The sequence below is a fragment of the Scomber japonicus genome, chromosome 19 (genome assembly GCF_027409825.1).
Source record: "Scomber japonicus isolate fScoJap1 chromosome 19, fScoJap1.pri, whole genome shotgun sequence".
NCBI lineage: Eukaryota > Metazoa > Chordata > Actinopteri > Scombriformes > Scombridae > Scomber > Scomber japonicus.
Window position 1 is genome coordinate 11,424,521 of NC_070596.1, and position 16,268 is coordinate 11,440,788.

A 16,268-nucleotide genomic window follows, 5' to 3' on the forward strand; every position below is an offset into this window, starting at 1 on the left:
CATGACTGCTGCAGTCATAAAATCACAACAAGACAAATAATAAGCAGACACTGACAATGTGTGAAGGACTGTGTGACTTGCTTTTTGGATTAAAAAAAAGGTTGCTCAGCTCAGATGCTGTCAAGTCAAGCATCAAGTACTAGAAATAAACCGTGTCAGCAGACTTTTCACATCAGTCTGACTCGTCAACTGCATTTGGAGGCAAATAGTGTTTCCACTGACATGCACATGTAAAGGCATAAAATAATTCTGTATTTTACAATCTGCAATACCATCATACCATCAGCAATGTTGTAATGTCATTTGATAGCTATACCAAAGACAAATATGGTTTCATAATAGCAGATAATCTTTGGGCACAAAGCAAGTGGGACATCAGGTGTTTCAGAGTGAGCCCGTTGCTTTAAGAAAGAGTTGCATTATGGGTTTTTGTGGCTGCTTTTATAATTTCCATTAAACCCAGTTTAGCCTACAATTTTCTTACATGGATATAGACATAAAGAATTATATTTGTAGCACAGCACAGGAATGGACTGGAAAGAATTTGTCAAAGGACCAAGAAATATTGTATGGACACAATCATGGGTCACCATCGCCATATGTTATGTTGAAAGATGACAAACACCAAATGACAATCAGTCCCTCAATGAAATTTTGTGATTGCAGTAATTAACGCAAATTCATGAAATTTCCACAATATTTGCAAGAGCTTGCAATTTTGCTGCATTATTGTAACTTTTCCACATGAAATGGCCAAATCATTTGGACCAATGGTGGCATGTTATACCTTGGTAAATTATGTCATCGCAGCGTGTATTCAGCAAAGATTCAGGCATGCATTCAAGATCACATGTCAAATCTCACCTGTTAACAAAAATGACTGTCATAGACTGTGCAAACAATTCCTAATGTTCCCTAATGAGGTTTGCATTGAATTATCAGAACAATACATGTTGATGTGTTTAAGATTGATCAATTCTACCTCAAACATAAATGTTAAATGGACTGCATTTATATAGTTCTATAATCACTCAAAGCGCTTTACACTTCATGAATTAATACACTGATGGCAGAGGTTGCCATGCAAGGTGCTGACCAGCTCATCAGGAGTGGCATAATGATTTTTTTATTGAAAGTGCTTTTCCCAAAATTTTTAAATTAGGTATAGTTATTTTTGTGATATGCAGTGTGCTTGTTATCGAAGGGAGTAACACAACTCTTTATTTGTAGTAGTTTTTTAAAAAAAATCTTTCCTTGCCATTTTTTCCAAATTTAAACAGAAAAAGAGCATATAAAACATAACAAATTGTATCTCAGCTATTGAGAAAACTTATAATAATAATACTAGGGACAGGACAATGAAAAATGTTACAGAAAAATGTTCATCCCAAAATTCACTGAAGACTGACAAACTGTGTGAAAAACCAAATGAATAATTCTTCACAAAAGCAAATTTATATTTCTTGAAAAGTATTCTCAAACAGTTTGTCTTCTCAAGAGACAGAATTTCAAGGATCAGGACGCATTTCTGTCAAATATGCCCCAATGCCAACAACAAGCTAGACAAAGCCGCTAACGTAAAACACTGCTTTAACGTTAGCTAAACTGAAACAGCAGTATTAGGCTATTAGAGCCATCTTAAAGTTGTGGAAACCATCAATCAAGCTGTGTTCATTGGATATTATGGAATTTCTTAGAGGTGATTAAAATGGAACATATTGAAATTGTGATCATTTTTGACTCACCTAATTATTCCACTTCACCTGTGGTCTACATAAATTGGTGGAAAGTAGTGATGGTGATAAGAACAGGAGAGTGGGAGATGTTCTGTAACATTTGGAGCTTTGTGGGTGTACTGTATTGTTTTCTAGTGAAGCCACTGTTGTTGGATACATTCATGAAGCTGTTAAACAAAATAAATTCAGAAATTCAATGGCTTTTTTCCCCTACTACAATCTTTTTGGGGAGCTTATGCAACCTCAACATCTTATATTGCATCTTAGTGCTGTTGGTATGTATCCCATTATAATGACACTCATTCATGTTATGTATATTACAGCATAAGAGGTCCTTATGCAGAGTATGTACAATATATAATTTATTATGGTGATAACACAGCTGGTGCATCTTCAGTTTCAAATAAAAAGTCTAAAAATCTAGTAGATGTTGCAGATCAGGGGATGCTGAGCTATCAGATAGTCTGAGTGATAGCCAGCCTGATGTAGCACGGCTCACCTACGAACTGAGAGTCTTAATCAGCTGCAAGCAGGCAGTTTGAGTGACAGTCCCGGAGTGATTTCTGCATCTTGTGTCAGGGCCACACCCATGGAGAAGGCAGAGAAGGTGCAGTGAGGCATGAAGCAGACGTACTTTTCTGGCGCATGAATAGTTAATGTTTTAATTGGTCAAACGAGACAGTGCTGTCACGATTCAGTCAGTCAATCACATCCTGTCCTTCCTTCCATCTGTGTATCTTCCATCTGTACACCATCCTCACTCTGGGTTATCTGCTGATTCAGCTGAAAGATGAGGTAGTATTTGTGGTCGTGTAGAGCCAAAGTGGCAGACAGCCCATTCTCTGTTGCTATGTATTACGAACACGCGGAAGTGGTACAGGGCAGTAATCCAGCAACAGCATTGAATTGAGTTATATTTATATAACTGTTATTGCAGTTATTGTTAATTGATTAGTCATTTATCAACCATAATAAACAAGCAATTTGAAGATGTACTTTTGTGATCTTGGAAACTGCAATGTACATGTTTTAATATTTTTGAATATTCTGAATATTAATTTATTAACACAGAGACAAAAAAAGAGAAAATGTCAAAAACAAAATCAGGCTTAAATCAATGCAAATTTTCTTGGAAATAGAAATGGTCCCATACCACTTCCTCTTCAGTGCATCAACCTTTCCTAATGCAAAAGAGTAGCTTTGTTTAATACGGATGATTTATTTGATTCATCAGCAAACACCTAGCTGGTGACAGATATGTTTAATCTACGGAGCCCCTCTAGTGACATGTTCAAAAAATAATAATACTAATGAAAATACTAATTTGTAGCCACGAAACACTAATTAGTGGCCACAAAATACTAATTCGTGGCCATGAAATAAGTATAACGTGCGCACAAAATAGTAATTCGTGGCCACGAAATAGGTATAACATGCGGACGATCAAAGTGGCGTAGTTCAGATGGCATCTATATGGGTTCACGTTCATATTATGAGGAGGTGAGTTGGGTGGTTCCCATTTAAACCAACAAAACTAGGACATTTTTATAAGATATCAGGACATTTACAGCCATTTTTCTGGCAACAAAACAGATCTTTTCCTAAACCTAACCAAGAAGTGTTTGTGCCTAAACCTAACCTGACATTAACCACAGCATTGTCATACCATAAAACACACATTTTTCAACTGATAACAACATTTTAATGTGGTGTTAAGTGACATACACAAAGCTTAAAATACAAACAACATTGGAACATGGAGACTGAAATCTAAAGATTGAACATCCGAAATGTACATTGTTAATGTTTTATACTGATGTTTGTGTTGTTGGGGAGCATAGAGGAACATCTAGTTGAAGACCCAGATATTTCTTTTAATAAATTTACTATATAAACTTCATAAGGAGATAATATGACACGTATGTCGTGTTTACAGATTGTTGTGCTGCCCCCAAGTGGCAAAAAATTTAATTAATGCAGATTTAAAGTCATCAGTAAACATGAGATGTACTGTAGGTTATTACTAAAGGGTAACTGGTTAGTGAGGTTTTTCTATTCAATTCTAACTGGTTTATCAAGTAACTTTTGAAGGCCAGTGACCTCAGAACTTTTTTCATCCCTAACAACTTCTACGTTTGCCCCTTATAAATGCTTGAATATTAAATTTAAGACCGATTTTGTAATGGAAAAATAAACATGGTCAGCCGTGCCAAGTAGTGCAGTGCTCAGGGAATTGGCCATTCAAAATGGGGGTAAAAGGGTGATAAAAATGAAGAGGAAAATTTTAGATGGGTGTGAACTTCTTAATTGAGTTTAGTTAAACTGTGTGTGTAGACGGACAGACAGACGGTCTCACACTCAGCTAGTCCTCCCTCAGTGATGAATAAAATATGAATGAGATCAAGGTTTGGCAGTCCCATAGCCAGGAATATATCTGTTTGGGTTGCTCTCTCTCTCTGTCTTCTTGTCTCTCTCTCGCTCACTCTCTGACACACATACATACAATAACTTCTGCAGAAGAGGCCAGTCTGTCCAGATGTGCGGCTCTATTTGCGTGTTACAGTTATTTTGGGAAAAGAGTGCTATGTTCATAAAAAGGCAGGCAAAAGGGACGGTAGCATTAACATAAAACACACACACACTTATACACATGCATACAGATGCTTATTCAATTTTTTTCTAACTTACTCTCTTTGTGAATATTTGCTCCTACACACTCATTCTCTGTGCATGTTGTTATATTTCTGTGTGTGTGTGTGTGTGTGTGTGTGTGTGTGTGTGTTTTCCTGCCTCTGGTTCCACATCTGGAGGCCATTACCTCTGAGCTGGGATGGGGGGGAGGCGGGGCTGGACTGGCTCTTGAGTGAGGTCATCGCAGCGTTGTGGCGATGAGAGGAACAATGATGCTGTTGTCTCCAGCGACGACCAACCAATGTAACTGATGCCAGAACCGAGGGGTTAAAGGGGGAGGGTGGGTGGCAGCGTTAGAGGAGATGAGGAGGAAGTGGAAATGATAGTGTAGGATGAGAAACGTGGGGATGAAAGAAAATACAAAAGAATGTAATGAAAAAGTAGAATACCTTCTAAGTAAGGAAGAATGACTTGTAATGACAGTGTGAGCAGGCCAACATAATGATGTGATTGGTGTAAATCCAGGTCAAACAGAGAGTCTTAAGAGAGACCAGACTTAAGTCTTCCAATGCTGCTGGCTGTAAAGTCAAACAGCTGCAGAGTTTAGCCTGGTTTCATAAACTATATGTTACTAAGAACCCAAACAGATGATGATCTACAACCTGCATGTGCCTATATTAAAGATCCAGCATAGATACAAGCAGGTCCCAGAGTAAAACAGTGCAGTTTTTATTTTATTACGATGATGTTACCTTCAGCCTGTAGGGTTTTGTCCAACTGAATACTTGGACAAAAGTTTGAAAATCGCATGCAAGCAATATATTAGTGTCTTGGCAAACAAGATACATCTAAAAAATAAATAAAGGCAGAAAATTTAAAAAGAAAATATATTCTAGCTCACCACTACACATAGTACAGCAACAAACATTACACCGTATATACAATTTAAGCCTGCTTTATCTTCAGACAGTTATCAACAAAGAATTAAGAATAGAGGAAATTTGGGCATTTAAGGGGAGTTCAAAAAATTGTAAACAAAATACTGAAATATGATGACTATATAAAGTTCATATAACAAACAGTTTGCTGTTCATCTACCAGACACAAAGCATAATTTCAAATCAGGTCTCAAAATATACACTCTGTTCAGCTCTGTTTTGGTCTCCACCAACTTTTGAAAGCAAAATCTTGTTTCTTAGCTGCTAAATGCTCCTCCAACATTTGTTGCTGGGCAGTTAGCATACAATAAGTTTATTAGAGCTGTTTTGTTAGCCGTTGCATCTGGAAATGACTGTGATCAGTGCACGGCGAGGGATCCAAAACAGTGATGATGCCAGCCATAAAACCAAAAAAAATGAGCTGAAGATATACATATATAGAAACTGCATATTCAGATGATACATTTCTGTGGGTTTTACTGACACCTTTCACATGGCACATAGTTATTCGACTTGCTGTACACAAAATAGTGGAGCTTTAAACTATGTAATATTGATTTATCTTATTAAGAGATCAGGTTGCAAAAAAGTAGCTTTCTATGAAGTCATCTTTTGAAAACAAAAAGTATTACACTTTTTTATTAAACACTAAAGCTAATCAGGGCCCAAACACAACAATCTACATTATGTTCTCCTCATAAATCCATTCATGAAAACTGAACCAAGGTTTGAATGATTAAACTGATCCAAGAATTATGTACTAAATGATATATGTAGGTCATTTACTGTATGTTCTGCTCTTAATTAGTCGATTGTTAAGTTGTGGAATTGATGTAGTTTAGAGGGTTTTTTTTATATTAACATTTGCGAACCTGTACAAAAAACAACCAACAATTTTAAATATGTAAAAACAGACATGAAATCAATTTGTAATTTTGGTTCTTTAACAAAAAAAACAAAAAAAACAAAGCCAGACAGGAAAACACATATTTCTTATATTAGATTTTTTGTTGTCATACTCAAACAGACTGCCAAACTTTAAGACATCCAGTAGATAAATAATGTCAGCAGTCCTGTATCTATCATTTTGTTACAGACTTCTCGTCTATTTGAACTGGCTTGGAAATGATAAAATAACAAGTACAAGAGGCCATATATGGTTCATTAACTGTTAACAGCTCTTTAACGCCTCTAAACATCAAAATCTCAGTGTACGTAACATTTAATCGTTTATCTGCAAATATGTACACAATTGGTAGCTATTGTGTACATATTTGCATATAAAAGCTGCATTTGAGTCATTTTTGATTTATCCAAGTCTTGCAGCTGCCCAGTGTCTTTACAGGACAGACACTCTCCAGCTGCAGTTATTTATTGTACACTTTTTTCCCCCTCTTGGAGTAACGCAGTGGCTGTTATGTCTGAGTGTGTTTGTGTGTGAGTGTGTGTTACATGCTTCTGTATTCCCCAAAGAGTTGACCAGAGCTGCTGCTGCTGTTTCTCCTTATAAGGATGTCTGCTTCTAGAAGGAGGGATGGAGAAAAAGGAGAGAGATTAGGGTGGGGGATTGAGTGAGAGAAGGAAAAGAAATCAGTGAAAGAGAGACAGGTAGGTGGGGGATCAGGTGAGGGATGGAGGGAGAGAGAGAGAGGTAAGAGGAGAGAGAAGAGGTTGGAGAAGTGAGGGTTGAAAAGGAAAGATGATGTAGAAAGAAAGGAGGGATGGAGGACTGAGATGGGGGGCTATAGGAAAGGAAATGAAAGAGAAAAGTAGAGGGGATGAGAGCAAAGGGGGGAAGAGGAGAATGGGTATGAGAAAGGACAGATGAATGTACAAACGAGGGCAAGAATGCAGCAAAGGAAAGGAGGAAGGGATGGAAGGAGAGACAAGAGGAAAGTAAGAAAATAAAGTAAAATGGTGCAAGAAAGAGAAGAGTGTGTGAAACTCAGGTGGACCTAAAAAGTGAAAATAAGGGGAAAAGAAAATTGGGACATGGGTAACTCCAGTATGACCCATTTAAACAAACTCTGCCTTTGTGTGTGTGTGTGTGTGTGTGTGTGTGTGTGTGTGTGTGTGGTGCTTCTGCAGTCTCAAAGGTGTCCTGTGTACGCTCATCTACATAAATCAATTCATGTATTTTTTGCCTTTTTTTTTCTCCACATATTTCTATTTTCTAACCCGGAGTAATTCTATTGATGTCTCTTTGAAAGACACTGGAATAAATGCATGTCTTGAATGACCAGAAATAGAAATTGAAGAGTCAGCTTTGGGATTGTTTGTGCGTGGGCGGAATCACTACCTATAGTTTCATAAAACTGTGTTATAAGATCATCAAATCTGAACACTTGCTCTTTGTAGGGTTCTGCACTTTATGTCTCATCTAAAAGTGAGAAAAATAAATAGCACGTGACCCCTACCACTAGCTTATAGAATCTTATAGACTTAAAGACCACATTGACTAAGAGGTTGCCAAGGAAACCCAAACCCATACAATCAATTCATTTCAGAATGTGTAATGTTGTTCACACTACACCAATTTGTTTCCAGTAATTATCTACTGTGGCTTCTATGTTATTAGTTTATTTATTTAAAAAGGGACAGTGTACATTCATGAACATTTCAAATTAAAATGTAAATGCACCAGAATTAGCTAAGATAGCTAGTTTTCATCCGTTGTCAAACCACACCCTATTAGTAACTATCTATAACTATAGCTGAATGTTTACCACTATGTATCATTTAATAGCAATATTGTACAAGGAAAAGTTAGCAAAAAGGCTAAACCTAAACTCAAGCCTAATATTAGCTGGTTAGCTAGCTAGCACTCTTTTCAAAATGTGATGTTGAAGTTGATAAACATGTAACTGCTTCTTTTTTAAAACGTATTTGACTCTTGACTATTTGTAGAAAATCTCCTTATTTCCATCCCGTGTTTTATAGAAGGCATTTCAGAGCTGAACCTTTGCTTTTACAAAAACGTCACTTTAAATTTGAGAAATTCTAAAGTTCAAGGTAATATGTCTGTCATTTAAAAAATATTACAATGGACACATTTCAGTAGCAATTTATTGTTAAAATAACGTTTATTGTGTTTTTACTACATTGGAATTGAGCTGTGTCCTCTTTACTGTCTCATTGACAAAAGACATTATCCAAGATGGTGGAAACATCGACACTTTACTGAATTTGAGAGAAAATACTGTTTGTTGAACAATGATACAGAAACTGGAAAGTAACTACTGAAGGACAAAATTCCTTTGACATCATGTTTGCATGAATATTCATGATGAATATGTTAAAACGACACAGATGAAAGAATGAAGAAAACAGAAGGTCGCTAAACAAACTTCACTGTGTTTTTCTCGTTGCTGAGGAGAGTTTCACTCATTGTCCAGTGACAGTTCGGTTTTGTTCTTCACTGTTTACCTTTGGTTACTTAACAACCATTGACAAGCCAATTAGCAGTAGCAATAGTAGTTAGCAACAGCAATAAGATGTTTGGTGCTAGATATAGACCACTCCATGTGAATTAGCTAGGTTAGCAATTAGTGCAGTTCAGCTGGTCATCATCACTAAAATGACATTTACCATAACTTATACCAACCAGCATTTAATGACCAACATGTGACAGCAAGGTTTCTGTTTTTCATCTCCAGTCTCACAAAGCTGTCTTGACAGTGTATCATTTGTGTTCATAACAGACACATACTGTAGAAGTATTCTGCGTTTTAGGAACTCTTCCAAGATTGTGAGCCAAGGGAAATGCCAAACTATGGTAACTAAATTGATGACTAATGTTTTGAGAGAAGTTTCAGATAGACTAAAATACCAATATGTCATCGCTTTAATAAATCAAAAACAGAAAAGAAATGGAAAACTCTTGAATGAAAACAGATCATGAAAGAGAAATGAATCAAAGATTTCAGCACTTTTACAGGAAGATGGCAATGAATACTGTTCTACTGCAAAAAGAAAACCAAGCAATCAATATTCATGATAGGAGAATTATCTCAGGAATAAATGCATCCAAATTAGAGTAAAGATTAAAACAAATTGAGATATAAATAATCTTCAGACTGTGACTTTCTTTTTGACATTGTCACATCTGATGTTGAGTACGCTCAGCTATGCAGATGACAAATCTTTTTTTTCCCTTACTTCTGCAATTTTATTTTGTTCTTCCTCCTTCTATCCCTCATTCCTTTTCCTATCTCCCTCTCTTCTCACCCCTCTCCCTCCCCTACCTTTATGCCGTCGCTTTCCTCTTCCACCCCTTCCTCTTCCCTCTCTCAGCTGCTCCTCCCAGCTGTTTAATCACACATGGCTCATGCCTAAAAAAGAGAGGGACGGAGGGGAGGGGACAAATGGGAGGAGAGACAGGGAGCCAAAAGAAAGAGTGGGTGATAGAGACAGAAGCAGCGGGGCTGAGTGTGAGGCACATGGCCAGTGAATGAGAGATCTTTGCGTCCTCTCAGCGCGAGCTCCTTGTTCCACTGTCTCCTCTCTCTGTGGTTGGATTACTGCTGAGGAAGGACCTTGTCTGGATACTCCTCCTTCTCCTCCTCTTCTTCTCCTTCTATTCCCTTTCTCCTCTACTTCCCTCCTTTCTCTGTCTCGCTGAGGGACTCCAGCTCTCTGCCTTCCCTAAAAGTCTCACCTCTCATTCTCCTTTCACTCCCCTCTCCCCTGGTTTCCCCCCTCAGGATGTCGTGTGAGGAGGCTCAGCTCCACAAAGAGAGGCTGCAGGCCTTGGCGGTAAGTCAAAGTGTGTTTAAACTGTCTCTTGTTGCTCTGCTTGTCTGTCTTTTTTATGTGTCTTTTGCCTTCTGTGTGTTTGCTTTGCTGTCTGTTTGTCTGCAAGTGACTTGAAACATGGGGACTTTCATGGCCATCAGACATCGTGTCTCACCTTGACTTAATCTGCCTCTCTTTCTGTCATTCACTGCACCACATCTCGCTTAGCTGTCTGACACCTTCGAGTACTTACAACTCTGCCTGACTCTCTGCCTCTTTCATTTGCCTCATTCTCTATCATGCTCTGTTTGTCTCGTCACATTATTCAGTCGTGGTCTATTCACTTCAACTCAAACTTTGCCCTTTCATACTTGTAAAGGGCAGGAAAAAGTATAATTATTAAACTTTAACTGATGAATTTGTATGAGGTAAACACACCTGTAGAGAGGCTAAATGTACTATGACCCCCTTGGGTTCAACTTGAGTTGTCATTGCCAACACCGTTGACACTGATGCACTGTCGTCATCCACCTCAGTGTCTTTCCTCAAAGGCTAAATGCTAACTGAGGCTAAAAAAGGAGCTAAAATCAGCATAAATTGTGCACTGGATGTCAGTTTTTTGATAATAAAGCTTGCATCCAAGAGTTGAATTGCTTTTTGTTATTAAATTAAAAAGTGAATGTGTTGAGTGCCCTCCAGCATGACATCATAGCCTCCTACACCCATTTTTGTCACATAAAACAAAGTAAAATTGCTCTTCTGTCTCGCAGTGCTGCTGCATTTGTCTCGCTGTTCGTGTCAGCTTTCATCTTGTTCTGTGTCCTTTTTTTGGGGGAAACCAACTCAGTGGAAAGTTGGTGGAAAGTCAGATCTTTCTTTTTTTTCTCTTTTTTTTCTTTTGGTTTTTAGGTGTATCTCAGCTGTGAGTTACAGTAGTCTAATTTGTGTTTCGACACTTAACGTTATGTTTCATGATCAAGGAGTCATCTGTTGAAGTGTTTGGCTCAGGTCCTGATGGGACTTCAGAGCAACAGTTAAACCGGAGTTCACTGCCTGGAACTAAATTTGGCGCCAGCAAGAACCACAGCATACCACACACACTCAAGACGCACTGAGGCACAGGGACACATACACACACACACATACACACGTACACATTCAAACACACAAGTGGGGGAACAGCCGCAGCAGCAGCAGCAGATGGAGAAACTATTTTGGCCACGTTGAAACATGGCAGCCATACCAGGCTGCATGTACTTAAACCAGTAAGTAAAGAAAGTGAGTGGAAAGTTCTCATGATCTGAGCAGAGAGGAAGAAGCATTTCTGTCTCTTGCATCATTATTGCATATGTCTTTAGAAAACACTACAAAAAAAACATTGATCATGTCATCTCATAAATGAGTTTCGATTTGGTGCGCCAGGCCAAGAAAAACGCAGTCGCCATTCTGCAAATGATGCAAAATATTCTGGTGGCATGCAGCTGTTGTAAACTTAACCTGAAAACTACAATGAATGCTCTATCTAGTAGTCTAAATCCATCGTGAAGGAGTATTTGATATCCTAATGGAAGTGCCAAGAGCTCTGACATTAAGTACGGCCAGGCACTGAATACAAGTAAATCATTTTAGCCCCTTTGTCTCTTCCAAATGAGCATCTGTCTTGACTCAACTAAGTGTGTATACACTATATCAAAGACAATAACAGCGCTAATAGCTTTCAAGCCCCAACAAAGTACTTAAATAGAAAAGGGTTACTAATAGTACTAACAACCCCCTTAGGCAGCTAAACACTGTGTAAGACCTGCAAAGAGCCAAGTAATGCAGGTCCAGTGTAAATACAGAAGCTGGACTAAGTTTCCTGGAGCTCTTCAGAGAAACCTCTTCTGATTGTCAATCAGGAGCAAAAATGTCTTAATCATGGGGCAAGTTCAGAAAACTAAATGAAATGAGTTGACTTGATGAACTTGTTGAACTTAATTAAGTATTTAAAAGTTTGATTAGTTGTAAGAGTTAAAACTAGGTGATGTTGTCTTCAATAAGGATATTAAAGGTAGAATATGTAGAATGAGCAGAACAACGCCATCTAATGTCTCGAGATCGTAGTCGCAACAACCAAAAAGTAATTCCAGGGCAGGGTTGCCAGGTCCGGTGCCGGATTTTATTTTAGCTCTAACTCTGTAAATATGCCACTTTATCCACATGTCTAACCTTTTTAGGTGAGAAAGTAGCCATTTAGATCCACAATGTGACGCTAATTTGTCCAAATAACATCTGCTTAAAGTTTTGTTCCTGCGAATTCGGAGCCACTCAAGTTAGCCGTAGCGAGTAACGCACTTCCGGTCACTTTCACAAAATAAAACACCCGTTGCCTTTTATTATTAAGAAAAGAGTTGGTGCTTTTATTTTGAAAACAGGAAGCGAACATACCCTCGCTGTAACTGACTTGAAACCACCGAGGTACATTACATTGTAACGCCAGTGGGAGTAGCAGCAATGTCTCTGCATGTACTGCCTAATCCTAAACACCGATTGGCTTGTGTGTGGTGTCGTCAGAAGCAGAAGAGGCTCACGGTCGTAAACATCTAGTCACGTGTAGTCTGAGATGGACGCGCAGGTCAGGAAATGACATAAACGGACCGTATATGGTTTGTTATTTGAGTTATTACATTACGTGTTGGACTAAATACATGGACATATTGAGGAAAGTATTCCGGTTTTATGAAAACGGATTTCATATTTCACAAGAATGGATACTTGGCGAGCTGTACAGAAAGTCCTGAGTCATAAGATGATCGTTGTGGATAAAGGGAAGACTTTGAAGGTATGTAGGCATTATAGCTTTTCTCACTTAGCTGAGTGGCTAGCCAAGCTAATCGGTAATACTATTACGGCTGTCAGCAACCATATAAGTCGTGAGTGGTCTTGAATGAATCAGAACAATCTAAGCTTTCCAACAATGTGCGGCATGAGTATATATGTTTAAGGGTTGGTGTTTAAAACATTCAGAAGACCGTGTGGCTACCTCCTAACATCCGTCCCGTCCCGTGAACGGAACAGCGTGCGTTAAGAGGTTAATGATCAAATATCAAAATCCGAATAGCGTCAGAAAGTCAACCCACTCTCCACATTTCCATTGCTACCGTTTTGATACTTCATGGTACACAAACAAATAGCATCTCATATGAAAGCTAAGACCCTGGCGAGTTCAACAGTACCACTATTATTGCGCTAAAAACTCAGTGAACCAGCAGCATACAAAGGTAAACAACCACTTATTTACAGCGACTAACAGATATTCTGTCTTACCTTCGAAGTTTTGTGATGAAAAGTTGTACTTGAGAGCAAAAAACGCTGGTTTTAGTGAGTCCAACACGGCCGTGTTTGTTTACAACCCCATTTCACCCAGTGCCAGCCTACAGTAGCTGCACCGGAACAACAGACAACCCTGGCAACCCCCAATTCCGGCCGTTAATTGGCTGGTACAATGTACACAGAACGTGTCAGAACGTCACAGTCGAACCCGTCAAAAAAATTTAAAAATATTAATTCAGACTAAATATTTTTTTTTTTTATGGAAAAGCAATACTTTCATTCTGTACCCCTCAAAACACCCCGTGGCTGTATTATTTTTAAAAAAATATATAGCTTTTAATAAATATTCTACATATTCACCCTTTAAGATAGGAAATATTAATATATATATATATATATATAATATAATATATATATATATATATATAATAAAGGGTCCATATGGATGTTTGTAGGCTAATATGAGTCATCACTATTTGCAATATAGAAGTTGAAAATATGTTCCTGGTGTGTATTTAAAATCATACCAGATTCTCTCTTTTTTAAATGATCTGCCCATTTTCTGTCTGACTGTCTTTCTGAATGAGCATTACTGAACCCCTGTAGAGAGGTGTACGCTGCTACTGTAATGTGTCTGGTTTGCAGCTGACATGCTAATGATTTCATCAATAATTGATACTTGGAGATTTCATCGTCATCGCCATCAGTGTCTTTCCTCATCAATTCTTTAGCAGATCTGGAGCCAAATTGGACGCATCTTCGAAAATCAGAGCCAAGTGTTTGACTGGCCATCTCTGTATCCGAGCCCTCAAAACACACAACCACATTGATTTCTTATTAACATGACGTGGGATGCAAGATCGAGTTCCATGCCATGTTTGATCTATTTAAATTGAAAGGGGAACAGACAGCTACCATTATTATGTTCATTTACCAAAGAGTGTGGCTCATGAATAAAGCATTGAATTAATGGCTGTGGTTCAACAAGCCGGCTTTTAAGCCTTGGTGAAAGGACAGCATACCTGTCTGTTGGATCATCAGTAAATGGAGGGAGATAGTGTGATGAAATATACTGTAACAAAACATTATGAAATAGCATCTAAGTCATCCTCATTTATGAAATTTGACCATAAAGGCATTTAAGTATTCCTTACAAGCATCTAAAATATATGATCTTATTTCTGTTTTTGATTGTGAATGACTTGAGAACAGGTCAATATGGTCAGAAATCATCTCCATTCTATTTAAGTGTGCAATTCAATATTTTTTTGTCCAGAAAACATCTGTATAGTTATGGTTTGCATGGTCAACACCATCCAGATTGCTGGGTTCACCCTAACCCTAACTATCAAAAAGCTATCATCACACTATTTAACAAAAAAAATGTACATGTGGTTATAATTCAATCTATATGATTAACATGCTTCACACATTCAAGAAAAAGAAAGATTGATTGTATGTATTGATTGCTGGCCACGACAATGACTACATAGTGCAAGAATGTTGTTTGTCTGTCTGTTGAATGCTTGTTGACTTGATAACAAGATTACAGAGAGCGTTAATCAAAGGATGAGACATTCGCTGCGTTTAATCTAAGAGTCGATTAGTCAGTTGGCCTGCACACAGACAAACAGACAAGGATTCCCACAGTCTGATAGTGATTAAGGCCTGTCAGCTGCCAGCGGTTCCGGTTTCCATGGTTACTAATTGGTCAGATTAGCGGAAAGTTGTGATGTCAATGTTGTTAAATCCAGACTTGTAATTGGTATGTTATTAACATGTAATTATAGCTGGAGGGAGCACGGCCTGCTCAGGGTTCCCCAAAAAAACTGATTAGGAGTTTTGCATATGTGTGTATATGTGTGTGTGTGTGTACATGTGTGTTCACCAAAGTCGATTTGTGTGGTTTTGGGATCAGCCACTGAATGGGGAGTGCTTCATCTTTCTAATTAGCTGTTGCCCATGCGGCCTGCTGACCACAAGCGGCACGGCAAAGTACATATACCAAAGTGAATGTGTGTGTGTGTGTGTGTGTGTTCATGGCTTTGTGTGTGTCTTTGTATGCACTCATTCACTGACCTCGCTGTTGCGACTGTGATATGTTTACACAGATGACCTCAGCCCTTTGGACTCTTTGCTGCCCTCCAACACGCATGAGGCTACGAATCATCTGGGGCCAAGTTTAGGGATGAATTAGGAAGTTGGAAGATGATGTGTGCGTTTATGGGAAAGAGGGAGAATGAGGAAAGGACAGCTGCTGACACTGGGAACGAGACAGGGACTGTGGCTGGCAAGAGTTATAGAAATTTCACACTCAAAATCTAAAATTTATCTGTGTGTCTTGAAAACGCTGAATGACTAGGAGAATTATTAGCAATCTTGCAAGATAAGAAGGTTATGAATTATTTTAGGTCATGGAATCCACCTCAGTGATTGTCTGGATGAGCTCTGCGAAGTAATCTATGTAAATCACGGTGCCTATAGTGGGTGGACAGTGCTCTGGATCCACTTAGTGAGGTCTAAGAGAGGGAAATGAGTGGGGCAGGGTGAAGGTGAGGGGGATGCTGTTGCTAGACCTTGGCATGCACTGAGATTTGTGAGTGTGGCATGCAGTAGAGGGCTGGGGTAATGGGCTGCACTAAGAGTGGTAAATAGAGTGGGGGGCTGGGCTGTCTAAAGGCAGGCATGTACTGTTTTGTGAAGTGTACCTACTCAGGGACTGACATGTTGGCAGCAGTCAAACCTTGAAAACAATTTGGATAATTATGATTGAGGTTGTCAAAATGGAGCAGAGTGTTTTCTCCTAACCAGCTACAGTAATAGTAACTTTAGGCTGTGATCACATTTTCACTACACTTTCTCAGTTTTTCCGCAGGTTTAATGACACTGCCTTTTGCTCCAAGTCAAACATACCTGT

At 38.6% G+C, this 16,268-nt stretch overlaps 1 protein-coding gene across 1 annotated transcript in view; it reads left to right on the forward strand.

Moving 5' to 3' along the window:
• Nucleotides 1–9,724: 9,724 nt before the first annotated feature.
• LOC128380448 (A-kinase anchor protein 2) overlaps nucleotides 9,725–16,268 on the forward strand; it is a 74,352-nt gene continuing 67,808 nt past the window's right edge. The window contains exon 1 of the mRNA XM_053340262.1: nucleotides 9,725–10,060. Coding sequence (XP_053196237.1) covers nucleotides 10,010–10,060 — 51 coding nt within the window. The 5' untranslated portion in view covers nucleotides 9,725–10,009. The remainder of the gene's footprint in view (nucleotides 10,061–16,268) is intronic.